At 48.3% G+C, this 24,263-nt stretch overlaps 1 protein-coding gene across 1 annotated transcript in view; it reads right to left on the bottom strand.

Annotated features, from left to right (window-relative positions):
- The window catches only part of CENPE (centromere protein E), a 1,817,274-nt gene that overhangs the window by 1,366,023 nt on the left and 426,988 nt on the right, over window positions 1-24,263 (bottom strand). Inside the window, exons 17-18 of the mRNA XM_086962044.1 lie at window positions 7,272-7,328; window positions 7,020-7,187 (exon numbers count right to left, since the gene is read on the bottom strand). Coding sequence (XP_086818170.1) covers window positions 7,020-7,187; window positions 7,272-7,328 — 225 coding nt within the window. The remainder of the gene's footprint in view (window positions 1-7,019; window positions 7,188-7,271; window positions 7,329-24,263) is intronic.

Raw genomic sequence — 24,263 nt, 5'->3', positions numbered from 1 at the left:
CGTTGATGAGGCGACGACAGAGCACTGTGTCTTGACGTCTATTGCCGATGCGACGACTGAGCGATGTGCCTCGACGTCAATCGCCGGTGCGACGACAGAGTGATCTGTCTCGACGTCGAACGCCAACCCGGCGTAGACAGAGACCGGTCTCTTGACGTTGAACATCTCCTGGTTGAGGTCAACGGAGGACCTGTTACCTTCGTCGACGATGACTTTGTAGTCGAGTGATGATGTGCCGGCATCAACAAGGTCTTTGACGTCTATTTCTAGGTCGTTGGCAGCTTCGACGTCGATCCAGATGCCGACGGAGGACTGGTCAGGACTTTCTCTCTACGTCGACAGAGTTCTCTTCTTCTGCTGCCTCACAGGAGACCTACCTCTTTCAGAGAGGCCATAAAGACGAATCCTCTCACTCTCCTTGATGGTCCTCCTTGACAACTTCTTACAGTGGTGGCAGTTGTTCGAAGAGTGAGACTCAGGGAGGCAGAGGACACACAGGGTGTGCATCAGTTCTGGCCTTCTTGCCACAGGAAGGGCAAAGGTTGAATAAAGAAGGCATTTTTGACACAAATGTCACACAAAAAAAGGTAGTACTTGCACTCTAAGACCAAAAGACGTCGAGTGAAAGTGGAAAAACTGAATTTCAATAAGATGTTTTTGACAAAGTCAAAATAAGCAAGAGCTGAAAATCCAGGGTCCTGACTGAAGGAGTCGGAAAGAACAACTGACCTGTCACCCCTGAGCATGATGGGAAGCTAGAAGTCATGCCTGCCTTAAAGGAACGGTGCCAGTTTTTGTTGAAAATGCTTTCATTTTCTATGCAATTGGTTTGCAATGCAGCCTGTAGGCTAACAATGTCTACTTTATTTGCAGTTTTGCTTTCTAAAAGTAATTGGCTCATTAAAAAACAGAGTTCAAGTGCTACTTGCCCTCTTGTGTTTTTATATACTTGCAAATGCAGTCTTTATGTGTGTAATTACATTGTTTAGCCTTCTATTGGGAGCGGCATTGTTATGAGAAAAAATGTAGAAATGTATGTATGTGATTTCCATATATAATTTTCATATTTCCGGGGTCCCCGCACAAGGGCGGGAATAATATTCAGTGTTTATGACTACTGATGAGGATCTCCTGGAAGAGAACCACATTGTGGCAGTGTTGTCCATAAACACCTAAACCAGCCTTTCCTTGATGGAAGAAAGGCTTTCACTGGCAGGCGAATCAACCTCATCTCCAACAGGTTGATTTGGAGGTGAGATTCCGACAGAGACCAGAGTCCTCCTATTTCTACCTCTCCCCGGTGGCCACCCCAACCTAGGAGTGATAAATCGGTCACCAGTCATTTCTGGGAGGGGGAAAAAAGAGGGGTCTTCTGCCGACCCAATCGCGGTTGGTCAGTCGCCACTGCAGATCTTTTGCACTTCCCTCCAATAACTGAACCAGGTCAGAGAGATTCTGCTGGTGCTGTGCCTATTGGGACTTCAGGTCCCACTGTAGAGCCTGCATATGCTAGTGGGCATGAGTTACCAGCTGAATGTTAGAGGACAGGAGGTTCAGCAGCCTCAGAGTCAATCTCACCAAATCCAGGATAGAGGCTAAAATATCAAATCGTTGCCTGAATATCCTGGACTCGTCGCTAAAGAGTATAGGCTCAAAACTGCACTGTGTACAGAACTGATATAAGGGAGTGTCTGAGAGGAAGTCAAGTGTGACTTCAGCACATTGAAAGTGAACCCCAGCAAATGCAGAAGGTTCCCCATAGTCTGGAAGTGGGAGACGACTGCCTGGGGCAATCCTGGCTTCAACAGCCAGTCATTGAGATCATGGAGGACTAGAAACCCAGAACTCTGCAGATGTGCTACAAACACCACCGTCACCTTGGTGAAAACCAAAGGGGCACTGGTGAGGCCAAAATAGAGCACAGTGAATTGAAAATGCTCGTGGCTCACCGGGAACTGCCGACAGGATGGGTATTTGAAAGTAGGGATCCTGCAAGTCCAGTGTTACTATCCAGTTTCCAGGGAAGACAGGATCTGAGCTAACATGTGCATCGTGAAATTCTTCAAGCAGAAGTTGAAAGGGTGCAAGTCTAAAAATAGGGCAGAGGAATCTGTAAAGCATAGGTTTTATTGGTAACAGTAGTCCTCTCAGAATTCTTTTGACTTTATGATATTGGATTAACGTAGACAAATGTAAACGCTGATTCAATTCCCTTCTCATTAAGTATGCAAGTTGTTTAGATTGTTGCGTAATGAGAACTCATTGTGCATTAAAAGAGGTTTCCTGAATGAATGTGCATATTTGTTGCTTGTTCAGATGTATACGCTTTTATATTAGCATGATTGTCCATGTCGCTTTAAATTGATTCAAATTACAATTTTGATTATTTCAGGTGCTACAATAGAAGTGACTAAAACCTTGTGAAAAGTTTTTATTATAGTGTATGCCAATCGCTACTTCTTGGTTTGCTTAACTTAAATCTCTTGCATACTTACCTGGTATGTGTGCAGTCTATCACACATATAACATAATTGAGATGTTAAACCAAGAACCACTTGTTTCTTAGACCCAGAGATCACTGCATTAAGAATATATCAAATAATAATCAAAGTTATTTATACTTTTGAAAATAGGTTTCTTTACTTGTTTTCAAATTCTCATGAAATCTTTTCTAGGAGAGATCTCTGTATTCGAAAATATTTAATGAAAATGTAGGATATATTCTTAATGCTGTGCTCTCTGGGTCTAAGAAACAAGTGGTTCTTGGCTTAACATCTCAATTTTATTATATATATGATAGACGGCATACATACCAGGGAAGCACGAAATGTCAATCATTGATGGTTTTTCAACTGCTTTGGAAGAAGCACATGGTGGTTGGACTTGATCCTTCCTTTTAGACCTTTTAGAATAATCACATATCTTGGGGCTTGATCACATCCCACTCGTTGAGTAATACACCACAAACTACAATCATCCACATGGTCACATACGGAATTGAGGAATATACATATAATGGTTGTTGCTGGGTTAATGTCGAACTTGTTGCATTTTCTCGTTTTTTACAGTTATTCAGAACATCCCCTGAAGAAGAGAGTGCATCCCGAAATGCATTGGGCAGTTTGCTCTTTGTCAAGAGCATGATACAAGACAAAAAGTGCTGTCACAAATATGCTTTTATTGTCTCAAAGTTATGTTAATGAAGTTACCCCCAGCAGGCCTCACAGCCCTAAGGCAGGATGCACTATACCACAGGGGCGGCATAGCTGCATGAGCAATATGGTCCTACATTCCTAGACGTTTATAAGTGCACTGAAGCCATATTGAGTACATGGGCTGGAAGTTTGTCATTATAAACTCCACAGCTCTAGGATGGCTTTACTGAAAACAGATGTTTGATATCAAACTTCTCAGCACAAACTCACACTGATGCCGGTGTTGGATTTATTGTATAAAGCACTCAAAGGGCATCCTAGGGATGCCCCCTGAAAAATTACCATTTCCCTTGTGTCTAGCTGACTGGTCTGCACAAGCATGCCACACACAGCCATGTTTCTGACCCCCTGAGGTGGGAACACTTGTGCTCTTGTGTAGCAGGGAAAAAGGATGCTTATGGTGGAGGTGCTTCACACCTACCCCCAAGCAGGAACAACATCCAGAGCGGTGAGCCTCAGAGGCTTCCTGCCCTTTGATATGCTAGCCAGGGCCTCCCCAGCTAGTGGAGGTGCCCGTCCCCTTGACCTAGCCCCAGTTTTAGCAGCAAGGTCATAGGGAAAATTAGTAGCCAGGAGAAGTGTATCGCCTCTGTACCAGGACCACCCCTAAAGGTGCCCTGGACCGAGGTGACCCCCCCTCCTAAGAAAATACTCCATCTTGAATGGCAGGATTTCAGCCAATCTGATTAGGGGATGCCCTCCCCCCAAACTAATGGTGTAGTCACCCTAAAAGGCAAGTAGCCTACTAGCTACAAGCTGCCACGAAATTCAGTATTTGGGGCACACCTTAATCTTGATCCTCAGATTCCTGCAACCTAAGAAAAAAAGGACAAAGATGATACAGGGCAGTAACATTTGAAGACTATGGCCCAAGCCCTACTGGCCTGACTCCAGCTTAAAGAGCCTGTGATGAAGACACCACCTGTCCTGTGGCCAGCATCTCTCAAGAACCCTAAAAAGACTGCCACTCTTCAACAAGAAACAGATCTCCCGAACATAGCAGCAGTGTCCAAAAAGCACCACTACAAGGACTCCAGATCCTCAAACCCTGCCCACTTTGCACCAGACACCCACGGCCAGAGTCTGATTGGCTACCGGAACTCTAATCCATAGGTGGCTCACCTCTCCTGGACCCCACAAAGTCGCCTGCAGCCTCTACTTGAAGGGTCCCCGTGACCGCAAAAGGCTCCAGTGAAGAAAATCCGATATTAAAGAGCACCCCTGCATCCTCAGCCCTCCGACCTTGGCGAGCACAGCCAACGGTGCCCAGTCCTCCTTCGACATCTCAACTTACTTGCCTTGCCAGTGGTCACCTTCAGCCAGCCTCCTGGTGCAAGCCGGCAGCACCTTTGTGCAACCAAGATTCCCCATTGAGAAGCACTGGGTGCCCTATGCTGATTTGCACTCTGCCGCTGCTGGTGGTGGTGGTGGTTTAAGGTTGATGCTGCCCGTGGCCCTCCAGGTGCTTGCTTTAACACCTGGCGCCTGGGCCCTGAAACCACAGGTATCTACCTGCAATCTGCACCTTGTTTGGTGCCCCCAGTGTCCATTGACTAACATTGGGCCCAGTGACCTCTGCACACAGCTGCCCTAGTGCCACTGTTGGTGCAGTTCCTACCTTAAACTTACCCTTGCCCAGTATTGGTCTAAACGTCCCGGAGACTGGAAGTCATACTTACCTGTTAATGCAACTGTATTCCTTCCACAGGATTACATTGCATGTCTCCTACTTCATTTAAACTGTATGTTTTACAACTGCTAAGTTCTACTGTTTGATTGACAACACAAAAGTATTTCTATTACTGTAAATCATTTTACTGCCTTGCAAAACAATTCCTACTGCATTTTTAGAAGTCTTACTGCCCTTTAAAGTGTTACTTACTTGCAACCGAGTTCCTCTTAGTTCTAAAAATAAAATAAAGTAATAACTTTTCTTAAACAAAACAATTGGCTTGGATTCAGTCTGAGTGTGCAATAATTTCTTGCCTGGATGTGTACAACAAATGCTGATAAACCTAACGGCTTGAACCCACTACCACAAATACAGCTTTTAGTATTATCTACTTAAGCATCTGTAAGCCCCTGGGGATCCACTGGATTATGTGCACACTATACCTTACTTCAGTATAGTGTATACAGAGCAAGCTTCCTACAGGCAGCGCTTGCACAACTCAATCCCTAACTCTGTGGGTATATTGACCCAAGACGCACACAGTATTCTCCAACTACATTGCAAAGCTGGCAGATGAAAACATCCTTTTATCATAGGTATTCAGCCTCTATGATTCCCTATCTGGTGATGTGGTAGGGAACATGCCAGGGCATACTTTGGAGATGGAGGCCTAGACAACCAGACTCTCCAGGGTGGGGTGCTAGGTGAGGAACGCTGGGTCCAAAGGAGTTAGACGATGGCGGCGGGGAATTGTTATGTGCACAGGAGCCTTTGTGCAGGGCTTGGTTCATGCCCTAACTTAGACATCTGTGAGGGCTTCATTGAGAGGAGAGGTTCTGTGTGGGCAAACCCTGGCTGAATCATCTTGACTGACTGTGGGCAGCATAAAGTCCAGGACCTCAGCCGCCCTCCTCACCAGTAAGGCAAATCAAGGCTTTTCCTTCGTAGCCACACAAGCAAGAGAGACTAAGATAGTGTCTTGGGAGGTGTCCAGACCACTGGCATCTGCCAGTACCTCATACTAGTTGTCTTCGCGCTCTTTTAAGTGGTTCTGATAGCCATAAGGATCCTCAGATCCTCCCCAATCATACTCCTCACAGGGCACATCAAAAAAGATAGTCCTAGCTACAACTCGGAAGGCCGAGTTCCAGCCGTCACCAAAGTCTGTGTTGGGCAATGCCTATACAGCTTTGTGTCTGTGTTTGGTACGATGATAGCATCAGTGCCCTGGGAGCAACATCACCGGAACTGGAAAATGTCATGGTCTCGCAACTGGAGACAGTCTGGATCTAGCACCACATACAGTCTGGATCCAGCATCAGATACAGGGGGCCGACTAGGGCAGAGGGAAGACCCTTCAAGCAGAAATCTAGTGGTGGCACCTGCCATACTCAAGAGGACAGAAGGCGCTCTCGAGGGGTCGGCTCACCCTAAAATGAGGTGCCTAGCCTCTCATAAAACTCCTGTAGCTGGATGGGAGTAGCTTAAATTAATTTCAAGAGGCATGGAGCAGACCCAGAGACAAGCGATGCAGCTGAAGGTTCATGGCGCAACTTTCTTTATAGCCTTGAAGTCATGGCCCGGCTACAGTCACCAGAGGCAAACCAGATGGAGGTCTGTCACAGATATCTGCCTGTGAGAAAAATCACAGAGCTTAAACCCCACCGGTTTCCTAGTGGACATCCCTGATGCAGTGGGAGACAAGTCTTTGAAAAAGAATCTCAAAAAAACATTGAAAATAATGTCGGACAACAAAATGAGTGGAGGTAGCTATCTCCGGACCTTTGCTGCCTGGCGAAGAAAGAAAATAACTGATGTCAGCGGCCTGGGGTGCTGTCAGTATAGACCCTGTGCAAGCCACTTCTGGCACAGCGGACGGTGAGCCTAACAACGCCACCTACCAATGTGCAGAGGTACTGCTCAAGATTTTCCCCGTCTACCACCTGGGGAATATTCCAAGGTAGGGAATACAGAACTAAATATTGTGTAGGAAGTTCTAGCAACACTGTAGATGGCCATAGATTTAGCTTAGGGGAGATTAGTCCATATAAAGAGTTCTTCCTACATAAATGTATCACAATATTAATAGCAAATATATTTTGAAGCAATTTCTAAACATTTTTTTAACATACCTCTTGTTCTTTCTGTGCTTCCTTTTCAAGCAACTCAAACTCTGAGAGTTCTTTCTTTTCATTTAACTGCACTTTCAAATCATTGATTTCATGTTTTAGTCTCTCATTCTCCAATACTACACTGTCAAAATGTTCCCTCATTGTAGCCATCTCATGAAAGGTACTTTCCTAGAAAAAACAAAATAACTGAATGGTCACTACTTGAGCAAACATTAAAATACCATATCCACTATATAAAGTTACTAAAGATACCTTCTCCAACATCAGAGCTTCACAAATCTGGACGCTTTCCTGAAAATCCTCATTGCACTGCAAGTAGAAAAAAAAATGTTTTAAAGATCAGGAAGATCGACAAAAACTACCAGAAACGCTATGCACAAAAAGGCAGAGCTATTTAAGTTATTTGGAGATTTGTGAGCAGAAATTGGGTCAAACAGATTCATGGCTGGTTAAATTTTGCCAGTGAGCAACGAGCCCAAATACTTGGGATGTTTTCTATCAAGGGACTCAAATTTCAGGTGAAAAATAAACAGAGCATCAAAGAAATAGTCCCACTTAATATGAAATAACTTCATCTGGTTGTAGTCTGTATTCTCTCTTCTTGCAGATCAAACTTATGTTCTGAATGGAGGCGAGTAATGGTGCATTACCTGTCACACAAAAGACGTGGGAGCAATAGTGCATAAGCAACCACCAGTTTCACTCGGTTGACACATGAAGACACCTAAAATCAGTCTACCGGAAGGTAGATCAAGCGATAATGGGGTGTTTGTCAATAACGTGAATGAGGACTAAAGACCAACTGTAAAACAGTCACCAAGATCAGAAACGTATAATTGCTCAAATCATTCCCCATCAAAATAGGAGCCCCAGGTAATTTTATGTTTATCAGTGAACAGTATTAACATGTAGCTACACAAACAACCATGTTCTTTAGCAGCACATTGACCTCGCATAAAATGGCAAACTTCAGCCAATAAAGTGAATGTGCCCTCCACTGCAGCCAGAGGCAACCATAGCTCAGATTCCTAGCACAAATGTGGAGGGATAGTGGAGAAAGGGGGTGTATCAAAATGGAGAGTAGTGAAGAATGCATGTGAATCTGTGAAGCGTACCAGTGCAGGAGAATTGCAGTTTAACTTGTTTTGTCTTCAACATTGGAACTTTCATAGATTCCCATGCTTAAATCAGAAGAGCAGTTTAATACAAAAAATACATATGTATAAATAAGTAGGTGGATCACATGCACTCCCTAAAGAAACCAGTTGTGCAGGACCACTCGACACACCACCAAACAACAAGCTGCATTTATATCTATGCAGTGGCACTTTGTAAACATCGCGAACATGCACTTGCTCTGTGGGGCAAGTTTGCAGAATGTCATGGAGCACAAGAACCATAATGACACGACCATGGATGATATGCATCTGGTGGTATGGGCTAGTGCTTTCCAATGTGTAGGCGAGTGGCTCGTATGGAATTATACGATTAAGGCAGAAATAGACCGTGCAATTCCTTTCACTGTAATCAGGTAATGTCCGAGTGGCACAGGAAACACAGTTGATCAGAACTTCTGATGACCTTCGTTCTGTCAATATAGTACTGAAGGGGTCTACAGACATCCAAAGAGAAGAATACCTCAGCTTGTAAAGTAAAGTCAGACAGGGAGACTGCAGAATGACAAGTTTGCGGAGATTAAAGTCTTAAGGAACTTTAGGCATGCATTTTGTGCTGGTAAAGAGCAGGACCTAGCCTTCCTAAACATGCAAGAAACAGGTGTGGAATGGAAAACTGTTTGTCCAAGAGACTAAATGCGACAAATATCTACATGCGCAGTAAAGAAAGCCACTTATCCCATTAACTCCCCAAATAACTTAGACGGGCCCGAAAATAATGTATCTCTAGTTTTATATAGTGTAGGCCGCTTTTCAGACATCAGTGCACTTTACAAGGAAAAATTTGAGATGGGTGTCATTTAAAAATAATTATTGGTCTACATTGTGCAGGCAAATCGATTATACATACTTACGATTTATATTTTGGCATAAGTTTGTCAGAAAGAAAATAGAATACAGTTACAAACACCAAGATGAACTACGATGACATCTACAAATATCTGAGCTTCAGGTTGGAATCACAGGTGGCTATAAGCACAAGTTACTTACCTCCGGTAACGATATATCTGTAAGAAACAGTAGTTAGGGTTAGATTCCTTACCTTAGATTAACCCCAGGCGTCAAACTGATCCGGAAAGTTTTGCGTAGCAGTACCCCTGCATTTCGGTGGGCGTCAACTGCGGCTCCGTGTCAAGTCGTCGGCGCCGGGATGACGTCACCAGAGTACTTAGACGCCGCCTTCGCGCGGTGACGTCAGTTCTTATACACTTTTCAGCTCCAGGAACGCAGAGCCAGGATAAAAACAGACACTGGTGCCAAAGAACTAGGGGCCTCAAAGGGATGTACCTTAACCTTAGATATCAGTTCGCAGAACGGGGAGGATGGGTGGGGCAGTAAGGAATCTAACACAAACTACTGTTTCTTAAAGATATATTGTTACCGAAGGTAAGTAACTTGTGCATCTGAAAGAAACCGGTTAGTGTTAGATTCCTTACCTTAGAATAGATACCCCAGCAATACCAACCCCGGTGGTGGGTCTGCGAACCAATGATCACACCAGAAAGTCCTGGAGAACAGAACGGCAGCAAAAGCCATCTCTCCGGACTTGGCTGTCCAGGCAGTAGTGTCTAGCAAACGTATGCAGCAGGGCCCACGTAGCTGCCTGACAGATGTCCTGCAAGGGGACTCCCCGACCCAGGAAGTAGTAGCCGCCGCGGCCCGATTAGAATGGGCACGCAGCTCCACAGGAGGCTCCTTCATAGCCAGTGAATAACAAGCCTTGATGCATAAAACGACCCATCGAGAAATGGTCCATTTGTGCACCGCCTATCCCTTCTTAGCGCCCACGTAACCAACAAAGAGCTGGTCATCCACCCGGAACTGGCGTGTGCAGTCCAGATAGAATGAGAGCGCACGTTTTGGGTCCAGACGGTGGAGCCTCTCTTCATCTTTCGAGGCATGCGGAGGCGGAAAGAAGGTGGGCAAGGTGATGGACTGACCGATGTGGAAGGCTGTGACTACTTTGGGAGAGATGATGGCAACCAGGAATGCAGTCTTAATAGTAGAAGACGAAGAGGGCAATTGTGAAGTGGCTCGAAAGGAGCGCACATCAAATAAGTCAGAACAAGGTTTAAGTTCCACCGAGGCATCACGAAAGAAACAGGAGGAAACATGTGAGTGATGCCCTTCAAGAATCTTTTTACAACAGGGGATTTAAAAAGAGTAGGCTGATCAGGAAGCCTTAAGAAGGCTGAAATGGCAGAGAGGTAGCCTTTGAAAGTGCCCAGAGCAGAGCCCTGCTGGGCAAGAGAAAGAAGAAAGAGGAGAACCTCTGAAAGGGGGGCAGAAAGGGGATCCACAGCCTTTGCTGTGCACCATGCCACAAATTTGTTCCACCTGCAGGCATACACCGATTTTGTGGAGGGACGCCTGGCTGCCAGAATGACATCACAGACTTCAGGAGGCAAGCCAAATGGCCTCAACTGTCGCCGCTCAATCTCCTCGCATGTAAGTGGAGACTGGACAGGTTCGGGTGGAAGACCGTCCCCTGCTGCTGCGACAGACGGTCCTCCTGAAGAGGCAGACGAATCAGGGGATCAACTGAGATGCTGAGTAGCTCGGATACCAGTATCTTCGTGCCCAGTCCGGAGCCACAAGGTTGACTTGGGCCTGGTCGCGCCTGACCTTCTTCAGCACTCTGGACAGAAGTGGTATAGGCGGAAAGGCGTACAACAGACCACAGCTACACTCGCGATGAAAAGCGTCTCCGAGCGAGTGCCGCCTTGGAAATTCGTACATGCAGAACTGATATCATTGCGCGTTCTCTTCGGTGGCGAATAGATTTAACCAAGGCTCTCCCCACTTCTAAAAAGAGACCTTGCGCCACGTCAGAGTTCAGACGCCATTCGTGATCCATCATGCATCGGCGGCTGAGTTTGTCCACCCAGGCGTTCAGGGAACCACCAGTGTGACGCCCTGGTGTTCCAGCCACTGCCAAAGGAGCAGAGCCTCCTGGCAAAGGGTCCACGACCCCACCCCGCCCTGTTTGTTGCAGTACCACATGGCGGTGGTGTTGTCTGTGAACACCTGCACTACACTTCCCCGGACAGAAGGAAGGAATGCCTTCAGTGCAAGTCGGATCGCCCGCAGCTCCAGAAGGTTGATATGGAGCCAGGACTCTGCCAGAGCCCAGAGGCCTCTGACCTCCACCTCTCCCATGTGGCCCCCCCAGCCCAGGAGGGACGCATCAGTCACTACCACGTGCTTCGGTTGGGGTAGGAAGAGGGAACTGCCGCTGACCTAATCGCGGTCCGTGGGCCACCACTGCAACTGTCTCGCAGTGCCCTCCAAGATCAGGACGTGGTCTGACAGGTTGCCCCGATGCTGGGCCCACTGAAACTTCAGGTCCCACTGCAGAGCCCGCATCCGCCATCTGGCGTGATGCACCTGAAGGATGCAGGAGGCCATCACCCCCAGAAGCTGCAGCGTCAACCTGACCGAGACTCGGGATAAAGGCTGAAAGATTGGAATCAGAGCCTGAATATCCCAAACCTGCGGTTCGGGAGGATAGACCGGAAACAGCGCCAAATCCAGAACGAATAGTTTCTTACCTGTCGATGTAGTGTTGCAGCTTGATGATCTTTCTGGATTCACTATGCTGTGCATATTCCGCGGTCTTGTGGTTGGGTCCGGATTCGTAGTCTTTTCTTTGTTTTTTTTTTTTTCCGTCGCCCAGGTGGGCGTCGGCGCCACCCCCTCCTGGGTGTATTTCCGGTGACGTCGGCATGCTTCCTGCGGAAGCTCCCACCCTTGGGCGCCATCTTCGGATTCTTTTTTTCCGTGTTTCTTTCGTCTCCGAAGTGATGGCAATGTTCTATGTAGGTGAAACTTCTTTTAACCGCTTTGTATATAAAGTCATTTCTGTTTTTTTTTTTTTTTTTTGACCACCTCTTTCTGTCTCCAGCCTCATCTTTCTGGCAGAGGTGGGTGGGTTCGCTAGTGAATCCAGAAAGATCATCAAGCTGCAAAACTACACCGACAGGTAAGAAACTATTCGTTTTGCACCGTGAATCTTTCTGGATTCACTATGCTGTGCATAGATTTTGTAGCGGTTTCTCATTTCTGTGGCGGCTGGGTGGAAGATGAGCTTTGGTTCTTGAATATGTGCTGGAGCACCTTTTGTCCAACTTGTGCTTCTTTGTTCATTTGAACATCAACGCAGTAGTGCTTCATGAATGTGTGCTCTGAAGCCCATGTTGCCGCCAGGCATATGTCTTGTATGGGTGTATTAGCCAGGAAGGCTATTGTTGCACCCTTTTTCCTAGTGGAGTGGGCACATGGTCCCTCTGCTAGTTCTTGCCCTGCCCGCTTGTGGCAGAGTTGGATTGTTTGCGCGATCCATCGTACAATAGTGTTCTTTGTTACAGCCTTACCCATGAAACTGTTGGCGAATGACACAAAGAACTGCTTTGTCTTCCTGTGTCCTTTTGTCCTCTCGATATAGTGCATGACCGCCCTTCTGGCGTCTAGGGTGTGAAGGGCTCGCTCTGCGCTATTTGTTGGTTTTTGGAAAAAACTCGGAATCTGTATGGACTGGTTCATATGGAATCTGGACACCACCTTTGGCAAGAAGTGTGGGTCAGTCCTCATCACAACCCTGTCATTGTGTATTTGTATGTATGGTTCCTGCAGAGTTAGCGCCTGAAGCTCCCTCACTCGTCGTAGGGACGTTATTGCAACCAAGAAAGCTGTCTTCATGGTCAGCATTTCTAGTGAGGCCTTGTGGAGCGGTTCAAAGGGCTCCTTCATGAGTTCCGGACTATGTTCAAGTTCCATGCCGGTGGTGGCACCTGCTTGGGTGGTGCGATCCTCTTCGCTCCTTCCAGGAATCTCTTCACAACCTGTAACGTGAAGAAGCTCCTGCCCATCTCACCCCTTGTATAGGCGACTATCGCTGCCAAGTGGACTCTTAAGGAGGACGAGCTGAGTTTTTTCTCCAGTAAGTGCGTGAGGTATTTTAGCACTGTGGAGTCCTTCATTTTTTTGTGAAGTCTTTCCTTCCTGCACCATATTGTGAATCTCTTCCACTTTGCCCCGTAGCACTTCCGTGTGCTGGGCCTTCGTGCCTCCCGAAGGACCCTGAGGGTGCTCTCAGGCAGTCTCAAGTGTGCGAATTCTATGTCCTCAGGAGCCACGCCACCAGGCTCAGGCTCTCTGGCTCTGGGTGCAGTACCTCTCCGTTGTGCATGGAGAGCAGGTCTTTTCTTCTGCCGAATCTGTGGGGTGCACTCTGTGCCATCTCCATGATCTGCGAGTACCATGTCTGTCTGGCCCACTGTGGTGCGACCAGTATCAGGGTCATGTTGCTCGCTCTGCACTTGCTCAGTACTCTGTGTATCAGTGGTATCGGGGGAAAAGCGTAAACAAATGTCCCGCACCAATCTATCCATAGGGCATTCCCAAGGGACCCTTCTTCGGGTTGTCTGGATGCGAAGCTTTGGCATTTGGCATTCTGGCGTGTTGCAAACAGGTCCACTGATGGCGTTCCCCACTTGTTGAACAACCACTTCGTCTCCTGAGCATTGAGCTCCCACTCGTGGGATGTCGATGTCTGTCTGCTCAGCCAGTCTGCCTGAATGTTCTCCTTTCCTGGTAGGTGTATGGCCAGTAGGTCTATCCTGAGGGGGATGGCCCATCTCCATATCTCCTGCGCAAGTATCGAAAGCATTGTTGACTGTGTTCCACCCTGCTTGTTGATGTAGAACATCGCTGTGGTGTTGTCTGTCTGCAGCAACACCCTCTGCTTGTACAGTCTTGTTTGGAAGGCTTTCAATGCAAGGAAGATTGTTTTCAATTCTAGATAATTGATGTGCTTTGGCGCATCTGCTGGTGTCCACAGACCCCTGACTTTGAGCTCTTCCATGCGAGCGCCCCATCCCATCAGGGATGCGTCTGTGGTGATGGTCACTGTTGGTGTTGGGGGTGTAAGAGGTTTTCCCTTTGCTATGTTCTCCTTGGTCCACCATGTCATTTCCTTCTGCACTGCGTGCGTCACAACCACTAGATCCTCCCAACTCCCTGAAGCTTGTGACCATTGTTCCTGGAGCCATTCTTGGATGGGTCTCATGTGAAGTCGTACGTTTGGTACCAGGTGGATGCATGATGCCATCATCCCCAAGATCTTGCTCGCAGTCCTCACTGTCAGAGCTTGTTCCTTCCGGTAGAGGCGAGCTTCCCTCACCAGGGCCCCTGCTCTCTTGTTGCTGGGGAACACTCTGCCCTGCAAGGTGTTGATCTGTGCCCCCAAGAAGATCTTCATTTGTTCCAGCTCCATTGATGATTTTTTCCAATGGATGGAGAACTCCAGGTTTATCAGCGTTCTCGTCACTGTATGTGCTTCTTTCTTGCATTTCTGGTACGAGTTTGCTTTCACTAGCCAGTCGTCCAGGTAAGGATATACGTGTATTCCCTTCCTTCGTAGGTGCGCTGCGACTGCTGCGAGGCACTTTGTGAAGACCCTCGGTGCTGATTTTAGACCGAAGGCTAGTGTTGTGAATTGGTAGTGGCTGTCTCCGACCATGAACCTGAGCATATGTTTGCGCTTTACGTTCATTGGTATGTGCAGGTAGGCGTCCTTGAGGTCTATCGTGACCATGAAGTCCGCAATCTGCAATTGCGGTAGCACCTCCTGCAGGGAGGTCATTTTGAATTTTTGTGTTCTTATGAATGTGTTCAGGAACCTGAGGTCCAAACGGGTCTCATTGTCTCGTCGACCTTTGGCACGAGGAAATACGTTGAGTATATTCCCTTGTTTCTTTCTTTGAAGGGAACCCGTTCTATGGCCTCCTTTTGAAGGAGCTCTCTCGCTTCTTCATGAAGCCGCCGTAGCTGTTCGTTTGTTAGTGGCTTTCGCTTTGGTCTCCTGCTTGTTGGTCTCCCTTCCAATTCTAAGCAGTACCCATATTGGATGATGTTTAGAATCCATTTGTCTGATGTGATCTCTCTCCATTCCTGGAGATAGAGTCTTTATCATCCACCCACTGGTGTTACGTGGTGGTAGTTGTCCATTGTGTCCTGACCCCTTTGTACGTGCTGCCCCCCGGGATCCTTTCTGTGGGCGGGCACACGGGTGTCTCTGAAGTCATTTAGAGGCGGACTGCTGGCCCCCTCTTTTATGCTGTCCACGTCCATTTCCTCTCCCTCGAAAGGACTGGCCCCTTGACTGGTACTGCCAGGACTGCTTCTGTTGACTCTGTTGCGCCTGCGAGTCAGCCTGGTGCGTCTGTTGGAAAGCCTGGTGTGAAGTACCTGGCTGGTTTCCACCTCTTCCGCCGGGCCTCCGTGACTGGGTGCCCCTTTTGCTGCCTCTGAACTGCAAGGCTCCCATGGATCGTGCAGTTTCATTGTCTTTCTTTAGTTGACTGAGTTTGTCGTCAACTGTTGTCCCGAACAGCGTCTCACCGTTGAACGGAGTGTTCAAGATGCTGTGTTGCACTTCCGGTTTATAGCCCGAGATTCTGAGCCATGCGTGTCTTCTTTCCGTGACACCCATCATCATGAGCCTGCTGGAGGTGTCTGCACCATCCAGGGCCGTCTTGAGGCAACAATTTGCCGCATTCTTCCCGTCTTCCACCAGTTTCTCGGCCTTCTGCCTGGCCTCCTGGGGTAGGTCTTTCACCAGTTTTCCTAGCTCCTCCATGATCTGGTACATGTGCCTGTTTATTAGGGCATTGGAATTGGCCATGCGCTATTGGGTCGCGGCATTCCGTTTGATCCTTCTGCGCACTAAGTCCATCCTTTTGCTCTCCTTATCAGGAGGAGGTCCAGAAGTGGTGGCCAAGTTAGCCCTCTTCCTTGCTGAGGCTGTGATTATGGAGTCAGCTGAGACCACGCCTCGAATGTAGGCTGGGTCCTTCGAAGAATGTTTGTACTTTTTTTCATTTCTGGGAGTGACTGCCTTGCATGTTGTGGGCTCCCTGAATGCTTCCATCCCCTGCGCCAAGACGCTGTCGTGCATAGGTAGATACTGGCTCCTTGTTTGCGTGGGGAGTAATGTCTCGAGGAGAAAGTCCGCTTTCTGCTTTTCCTCGTCGAGCTTGAAAGCGGTTACCTCCGACCTTTTCACCGAGTTGTAAGCTCCGATGTCGTCTGGCGGCGATGGCCTCGAGGGGTATGTGTCGACCGCCTCTTCTGGGCTTTCGGTGTCGACATCCAAGTAATCCTCCTCCTGCGGGTCAGAGGTGGCCGACTCGGCGTCCAACCTGCTGTCCTCTTCCTCCTCATAGCTATAAGCCTCGTAGGGATTCTCGTCCTCTTCCAGGTCGTCGACCATTTCGGTGCCAGGCTCATGTTCCTCGACCTGTTCCTCTTCCTCCTCGACCATTTCCTGCATGGGTGGCTTGGTCTTGTGGGGAATCGTGAAGGCTCTCATCTTGGCGTCGAAATCCTTCTTCCGCTGCAAGATGTTTTCCATTTCGGCTTCTAGTCGCCGTTTTTTCTTTTCCATCTTGTTGTCCGTGCCGGATTGTTCGGCCACTCTCTTCGGCGCCTGGCTCGGCTGCGAGAGCTTCGGCGTCGAGGCCTTGGACGTCGAACTGGGTTTCGGGTCCCTGTACGGCGTCTAAGCTTTAGGGTCTTTCTCCCTCGACGTCGATCGGTCCTTTTCGGGGACGATCTTCAGCGACTTCTGCTGCTCAGCAGCTCTCGGCGCCAGGGACTCCTTCTCAGAGGATCCGCTGGGCCTGTGGGTAGCCGCGGACGTGAGGTGTCTCTGCGTCGGCGCTTTCGGGGCCTTGCCCTCGTTTTTTCGAGACTGAGTCTCTCGTGCTCTTGGGGAACGACAAGTCTCCTACCTTATCAGATGTCTTCGTGTAATCGGTCTCTACGACCGTGTAGCTGTCGTCTTCGGCGGCAGCGTTGTCCTCTTCCTCTGAGGACATTCCCAGCTCATACAGCGATGGCGTCGGGCCTTTTCCTTTGAGGATGGCGTGCGCTACCCTCTGGCTCTTCCTTACACGAAGGGTCTTCGGGGCGAAGACGGAGCAGGCGTTGCAGTCTTCGCTTCTGTGTTCTACCGGTAGGCAAAGGTTGCAAACCGGGTGCTGGTCTTTCTGCGCGAACTCGTGGTGGCAGTTAGGGCAGAACTTGAACGGCGTGTTGTCCATCATCGAGTGTTTAGGCCTCCCTGGCCGCGCGAACGTCGACGATCGTCGAAGTCCTCGATGAATTCTCCTTCCTTTTGCCGGGCAGTGTTCGGCGAAGTCTTTCGTAGTCTTCTTCCTTCGATATCTTCTCCAATTTCAATCTTTTCCTAGTACTTTCTGTCTGGAGCCCAACGGGAACGATCCAGACCCGACCGTGGAAAAAAAAAAGAATCTGAAGATGGCGCCCAAGGGTGGGAGCTTCCGCAGGAAGCATGCCGACGTCACCGGAAATACACAAAAAAGAAAACCAAAGAAAAGACTACGAATCCGGACCCAACAACAAGACCGCGGCCTGCATAGTTGAGAGTTTTGGGGTGGGCATTGTCAGCTATGCCGACAACACACAACTGCTACTGAAGCTCACGCCTGAGTGTAGAGAAGATGCCATCAACTTCTCGAGCTGTTTATCATCGGTATCAGCCTGGATGAACCACAACTGTCTACGCCTCAATGGCGATAAAACCGAGTTGTTGGTAGTTGGGAAATCTGCTTCAGTATGGTCGCATATGTGGTGGCCTATGGAACTGGGCAGTCCCCCTCATCCTGTGGAGTCAGTGCGTAATTTGGGGATAACACTGGACTCAGATCTCTCATATAAAACACACATGAACAAAGTTACAGCTAGATGCTTCAGTATACTGAAAGCTCTCCGTAAGATTCTGGATCTTTTGCCAATCGACTCTAGAAAGGCCATTGTGCATGCCTTAGTAACCCCCCACCTTGACTTCGGTAATGCTCTACTCCTAGGGCTGAGCCAAAAAGGATTGCACCAACTTCAATGTGCTCAAAATGCCGCAGCACGCCTAGTACTCAAACTTCCTCGCAGAGCATCAGCTAAATCAGCTCTATCCAAACTCCACTGGTTGCCTAGAAGAGAGCGGATTAAATTTAAGTCTCTGTTTCGCTCATCGTATTGCTCAAGGCAAAGGTCGGGCCTATCTCCTTAACCTTCTGACAATACACCGCCCCACCAGAGACTTGAGATCAGCCGGAAGGATGATGTTCAAACTTCCTAAAATCACCAGAGCCAGGATGGGCGGACGCTTATTCAGATTTTTAGCAGCTAAATGCTGGAACGATCTCCCGCTCGATCTTCGGATGGAGCCTTCTGAAAGCATGTTCCGTAGAAAACTTAAAACTTTTCTTTTCCCCCAAGACTAATCCCGGTGCCATTATGAATCTTTAATTGTTTTACCCCTGTCACGCCTTTAGCTTTTTTGTGCAGTATACAGCGCAGGGACACACTGTTTTAGGTAACCAGGCGCTTAATAATTGGTTTTAATAATAATAATAATGAATCCAGAAAGATTCACGCTGCAAAACCGCTCCGATGAAGAGGAGGTTCTGAGAGGGACACAGGTGTGACTTTGGCACATTGATGGAGAACCCCAGCAGGTATAGGAGGTCAGCCGTAGTCTGGAGGTGGCTGACGACTGTCTGGGGCGAGCCCGCCTTCAACAACCAGTCGTCGAGATAGGGGAAGACTAAAAGCCCTAATCTGCGCAGATCAGCTGCGACCACTACCATCACTTTCGTGAACACCCGAGAGGCGGTGGTAAGGCCGAAGGGGAGAACGGTAAACTGAAAGTGCTCGCGGCCTACCGTGAAACGCAGTTAACGCGAGTGAGCCGGCAGGACGGGGATGTGAAAATATGCGTCCTGCAAGTCCAACGCTACCATCCAGTCTTCTGGGTCTAGGGCAGTTAAGACCTGAGCCAAAGTCAGCATCTTGAACCTCTCCTTCCGGAAGAAGCCGTTGACGTTCCGCAGGTCCAAGATAGGGTGTAGGCCCCTTTGCCCTTCTTGGGAACCAGAAAGTAGTGGGAGTAACAACCACACCCTACTTCTGGCCCAGGAACGCGCTCGATGGCCCCCTTGGCCAAGAGGACCGTAACTTCCTCTTACAGAAGTTGCAAGTGATCCCCCGACACGCGATGGTACTGCGGTGGCATGGTTGGAGGGGTCGCCTCAAAGGGGAGGGAGTAGCCCCTTCAGACAATTTGCAGCACCCACCTGTCCGATGTGATGGTGCGCCAGAGGAGGAGGTGATGGCGAACCCTGCACCCCACTGGCATCAAATGGGACTGAAAGCTCAGACTAGGAAGGCTTTGAGACGGATACTGCGGGGTTGGATGTGGACTGGCCTCGCCGCTGTCTCCAGGCACCGCCATGGCGGTTACTACGTCTGCCGCCGCGCTGAATGTTAGTCTGCGGCCTGTGGCTGGCAGGACATGAGGAGGCAGCCCTTCCTTGGCCACGAAAGGCAGAAATTTGCTGGTGCTGGCCAGACAGGCCCAAGGACTTGGCCGTAGCCCTGGCGTCCTTGAAACGCTCAAGCGCACTGTCTGCCTTGTCGCCAAAGAGGCGACGGCCATCAAATGGCATGTCCATGAAGGAACTCTGGACATCAGCAGAAAAGTTGGCGGACCTCAGCCAGGCGTGGCAGCGAACTGCCACTGTCGTGGAAATCGCCCTGCCCAGCGAGTCCGTGGTATCCAGCCCACATCGGATAGAGTACCGTGCTGCATCCCGCCCTTCCACAAAGGATTGAGAGAGTTTGACCCGGGCCTCCTCCGGGCAAGCTGGCAGCACGTCCGTGACCGTGTCCCACAGAGAGTGGGTATAACGGCCCAAAAGGCAAGCAGGGTTGACAGACTGCAACCCCAGACTAAGTGAGGAGAACAGCTTCTTACCGAACTGCTCATACCTTTTGGATTCCCGATCAGGTGGAGCAGTCGGGAATGTGGTCTGGGAGTTAGAGGCCTGGATAACCAGGTGGGGTGGACAGGAAGCTAGGGTCGCCGGGACCGGGCGGTGGCGCATGGTCACGTTCCGATCTACAGGGGGACCTGTAGCGGGCCTGGATTAAGTGCCCAACAGAACGTCAGTAAGGGCCTCATTAAATGGCAGTAGAGGCTCCGAAGAGCTTGCCTGCGGTTTAAAGACCTCTGTTAGGAGGTCAGTCCTCAGGGCCGCGACGGGTAGCCCCCTCCTCCGAAGCAACGGAAGGAGGGGAGACAAAGCCAGTGTCGGGCGCAGTGTCCATACCACTGGCCTCCCCTAGATCCACTGCCCAGTCCTGATACAACTGACACTCGTGCCAGAGGGTTCTCAGACCACTCTCAATCCTCCTAGTCTCCCATCTCCTGATAGGTGCAAAGGATGGGGCCGGATCATATAAGAATTGCTCTTCTCTCTGTGTCGAATGCGGCGTTGAGCGATGCTGGTCCGACGCCGGATCCGGACCGAGGAAGGGACCGGGGACGACTTCTGGGGTGACACCCTGGGGGTCGGCGCCAGCGGGGGGGCTCCCAGTCGGGCCTGAAGGCGCCACAGCGGGACCCGACTGAGTAGAGAGCGACCTCATGGCCATGAGGAAAGCATCGATATGCTCTGGCGTCGCGTTCAGCCCAGGGACCGGCGGGTATGGAGCTGGCAACTGCGCCTGCGGCTTCGGCGCAGTGTGGGCGGTGTCGTCCGAACCCCCGGCCGCATCCTGCGAGCGTCGGGGGGAGACGGAAGAGCGATGTCTCTTCGACTTCTTGTGCCTCTTATCTGAGGACGTGGAGCCTGATGAAAGGTGTCAACTCGCTGAGCTGCGATGACTGTGGCCCCGCAACCGGTCCTTCGACCTCCTCCTCGACCTGGACCGCGAACGGCGCGGGCCGACTGCCAGAGCTCGAGGCGCTTACAGGACCGCTCCCGCCTAGCCTTCAACGTCAAGGCCCGGCAGTCGTGGCACGACTTGTCCTCAAGGTCAGCCCCAAGGCAATACAGGCACCAACGGTGGAGGTCGGTAACCGACATCAGACGGTTAGTCAGCACAGGGCTTGATACCGGGCATCCCTACCAGCACCGAAAGTCTACTGACTCGAAAAAGGGACCCAAAAAGGATCGAAAAAGTTAGTCAAAAAGTGATTAAGAAGTACTGCTTTTTCCGGATCTGCGCTTGCTGGCGCGGAAAAAAAAAGAAGAACTGACGTAGCGCGCGAGGGCGGCATCCAAGTACTCCAGCGACGTCATCCTGGCGCCAACGACGCCGAGCCGCAGACACCTACCGACGTGCGGGGGTACTGCTACGCAAAACTTTCCGGATCCAGTCTGACGCCTGGGGTTATTCTAAGGTAAGGAATCTAACACTAACCTGTTTCTTTCAGATATGTTAAAGAGTGTCGAGTGTCCGTTGACAAAGAGGGGAGGACTTTCCAAATTCTTCTGGAAAGGGCAGGAAATGGTCCTGGAGATATCAGCCCCTCTTAGAACAAAGCATCATATCATAATGGAGTGAAAGATTATTTCACACACTGTGATATGGTCTTGTGCTACAGTGAACAGTCTCTGATTCGGGGACATCTGAGACTGTTCACTGTAGCACAAGACCAATGTAGATATGTGCCTCCTGCAACAAAGCAAGGCAGCTTGTGGGATGTCATTTATCGCTCATCAAATCACTAATTTAATATTAGATTTGAAAAATGACACTAACATGAAAGCATCCATAATACAAACTCTTTATTCAGTGAAATAACAAATGAAACACACTGAAAGGCATCCATTGCAAATATATGTGAAAAGCCCATTGCAAATATATGTAAAATGTAAATTTCATATATTTTCAATGTATGCCTTTCAGTTGCACTATAGACTGACATCTTTCAAGATTAAGATTAAACCGATGATTTTATAATAGATATATGGCATCTACATGAGCCCTTCTGCTATGTGGCAAGAGACCCAGATTCACATTGGTTGTGTGCTCATGTACACAGTCTCTGGCTGATGACACCACCTTTACAACACAAACAAGCATTGGCAAAGCCAAGAGGTCTCACCTTTGGGACCTTATAAGTCTTTAGCCAGAGATATTGACTTTGCCTATGTTTTTAAGCTATGCTTTACTGAAGTCAGCAGCAAACTGAAAAGTTATAATAAAGTGTCAGAAGCATTTTTGTTACCTTATATATGACCAAGAAAGCATTATGTATAACTGAACGACCATATTAAAAAAGTATTAACAATAAATAATGTCTTAGGGTTTTTTTGTCCTTTCAATGCTGGCAACTTCTACCTGCCTGTCCCAAAGGTTGTTTGTTATGGTTTTTTTGTTAGGGGGGGTGCATAAATAACAGGAGGGTGAAGGTTAGGAAATAGTACCTGTATAACAGTCAGTGAGAGAGTGAGTCAGTGAGAGACAGTGAGAGAGTCCATCCTCAAAATATACAGATCAAAGTGTCGGGCCATTGCCGCATACAGCTCCTCTATATGGGGTTTTAAACAACCGCTGGGGGTTCAGATAGCTGATAATAGATTCCTGAGTAGCCACCTGTCTGTCTCTCAATCGACATCTATCTACGCAATCCATCAGGAACTAGGGCAGGGCTACGTTTCGGATATCATGAACTTAGCTCCACTTCTATGCTGGCTGAAAACCTGGGTTAACCCAGAACTGACACTGAATCATTTGATTCTGCGAGATATCATCAATTTGGATAAAGCCAATGACTTCAAGCGGCTGATTATGCGTTAAACTTATGTTCTTTAAAATAGGGTGGCCAGAATTATTTGAAACCCCTGAAAGGATTTGTAAGGAGGATGTGAACTGGGTAAAAAGGATTTTTTTTAATATTCTAATGATGGAGCTGGAAGAGCTGAAGCTACAAAAACCATCAGCTAGGGCTCATCTTTTGGCTAAAACCACCTTGTTAATTGAACTGATGGAGCGAGGTGGCAAACACAAAACTTTGTGTACTCCTCTTGAAATCAATGTCCCATAACGCTAATATTTGCTGATAGCATGTTTTGTGAAAATAACCAACCATAGAGTAAGATGCATACATTATTTTTTATTATTATACACAATGAATACTAATTTTGCTTGCATGTTGCAATAATACTAGCTAATATGTATTGTAACTAATGTGCCGCTTAAGATATTAATAAAATGCTATTTAAATGTGCTTTTTATACACGTTTTTGTGCAAAGAGAGGGTCGATTATGTAAGTATAAAACGCTTATATGTGGCTTATTTGCTAGGTAATAACTAATGGGAACATTAGTATGGTGAGAGGTACACAGAATGGGCTTAAATTCAATAATTAACATGAATTTGTGTTTGTTTCTATGATAGTTCCAAAAAGTGGCCTCTGAGGCCTAAATGAAAATGGCTGCTTGGGTAAACTGTGAGCAAGAGCTGGACAGCGCAGGCGCGCCAAAAGCCTGCAAGTCAGAGTGAACTGCTTGTGCTCGATAAAGTTTAAGGCTGCTGTGGCCCGGAACCTAGGATGGGTGCCAAACATGGATGCTTCAGCGCTGTGATCGTGTGAAAACTCACTGATGTATCTACTAGAGGAAACAGCTAGGCTAAAGACTGTCCTGTGAGAAGTTGGCCTGATATGTAGTGCTCACTATTCTAGATATCACTGTGTATCATTCCAAACGACCCTTATTGATGATTGGTTGTAAGTCAACCTTTTAGACCAGCTATCCTAGTAGCATGGACAAGAGCAGTCTTTAGGCTAAACTCTAGAGGGCGTGTAAGCCAGCTCTTATACCATCACATATACCCCTTGAACACCAAGTGAAAGGACACCACACAAGTTGCTATGAAAATAAAAGGATATTTATTTAGAACACAACAGCCCTGGACTCCTTATGAGGACAGGGCGCTAAGCACAATACAAAGCTCTTAAAGAAATTCTGAAAGTCGCACAATTTACACAAATGCCCGACGGGCATGAAAAACCATATACTACAAAAGTGGAATGCGAAATACTAGCAGGTAAGTAACTAGTCTCAAAGGCTTCAGGATCGCTAGGCCTACAATGCTGAACCCTTGGATTGGAAGCAGGAGGCCTAGGGACGTTGTGTGCAGAGTGGAAACTCTCATGCGTGATGCGGGACAAAGTCTATGGTTGTTAGAAATTAC

The sequence above is a fragment of the Lissotriton vulgaris genome, chromosome 3_1 (assembly GCF_964263255.1).
Source record: "Lissotriton vulgaris chromosome 3_1, aLisVul1.2, whole genome shotgun sequence".
NCBI classification, from domain to species: Eukaryota; Metazoa; Chordata; class Amphibia; order Caudata; family Salamandridae; genus Lissotriton; species Lissotriton vulgaris.
This window is presented reverse-complemented; position numbering and strand designations above follow the sequence as displayed.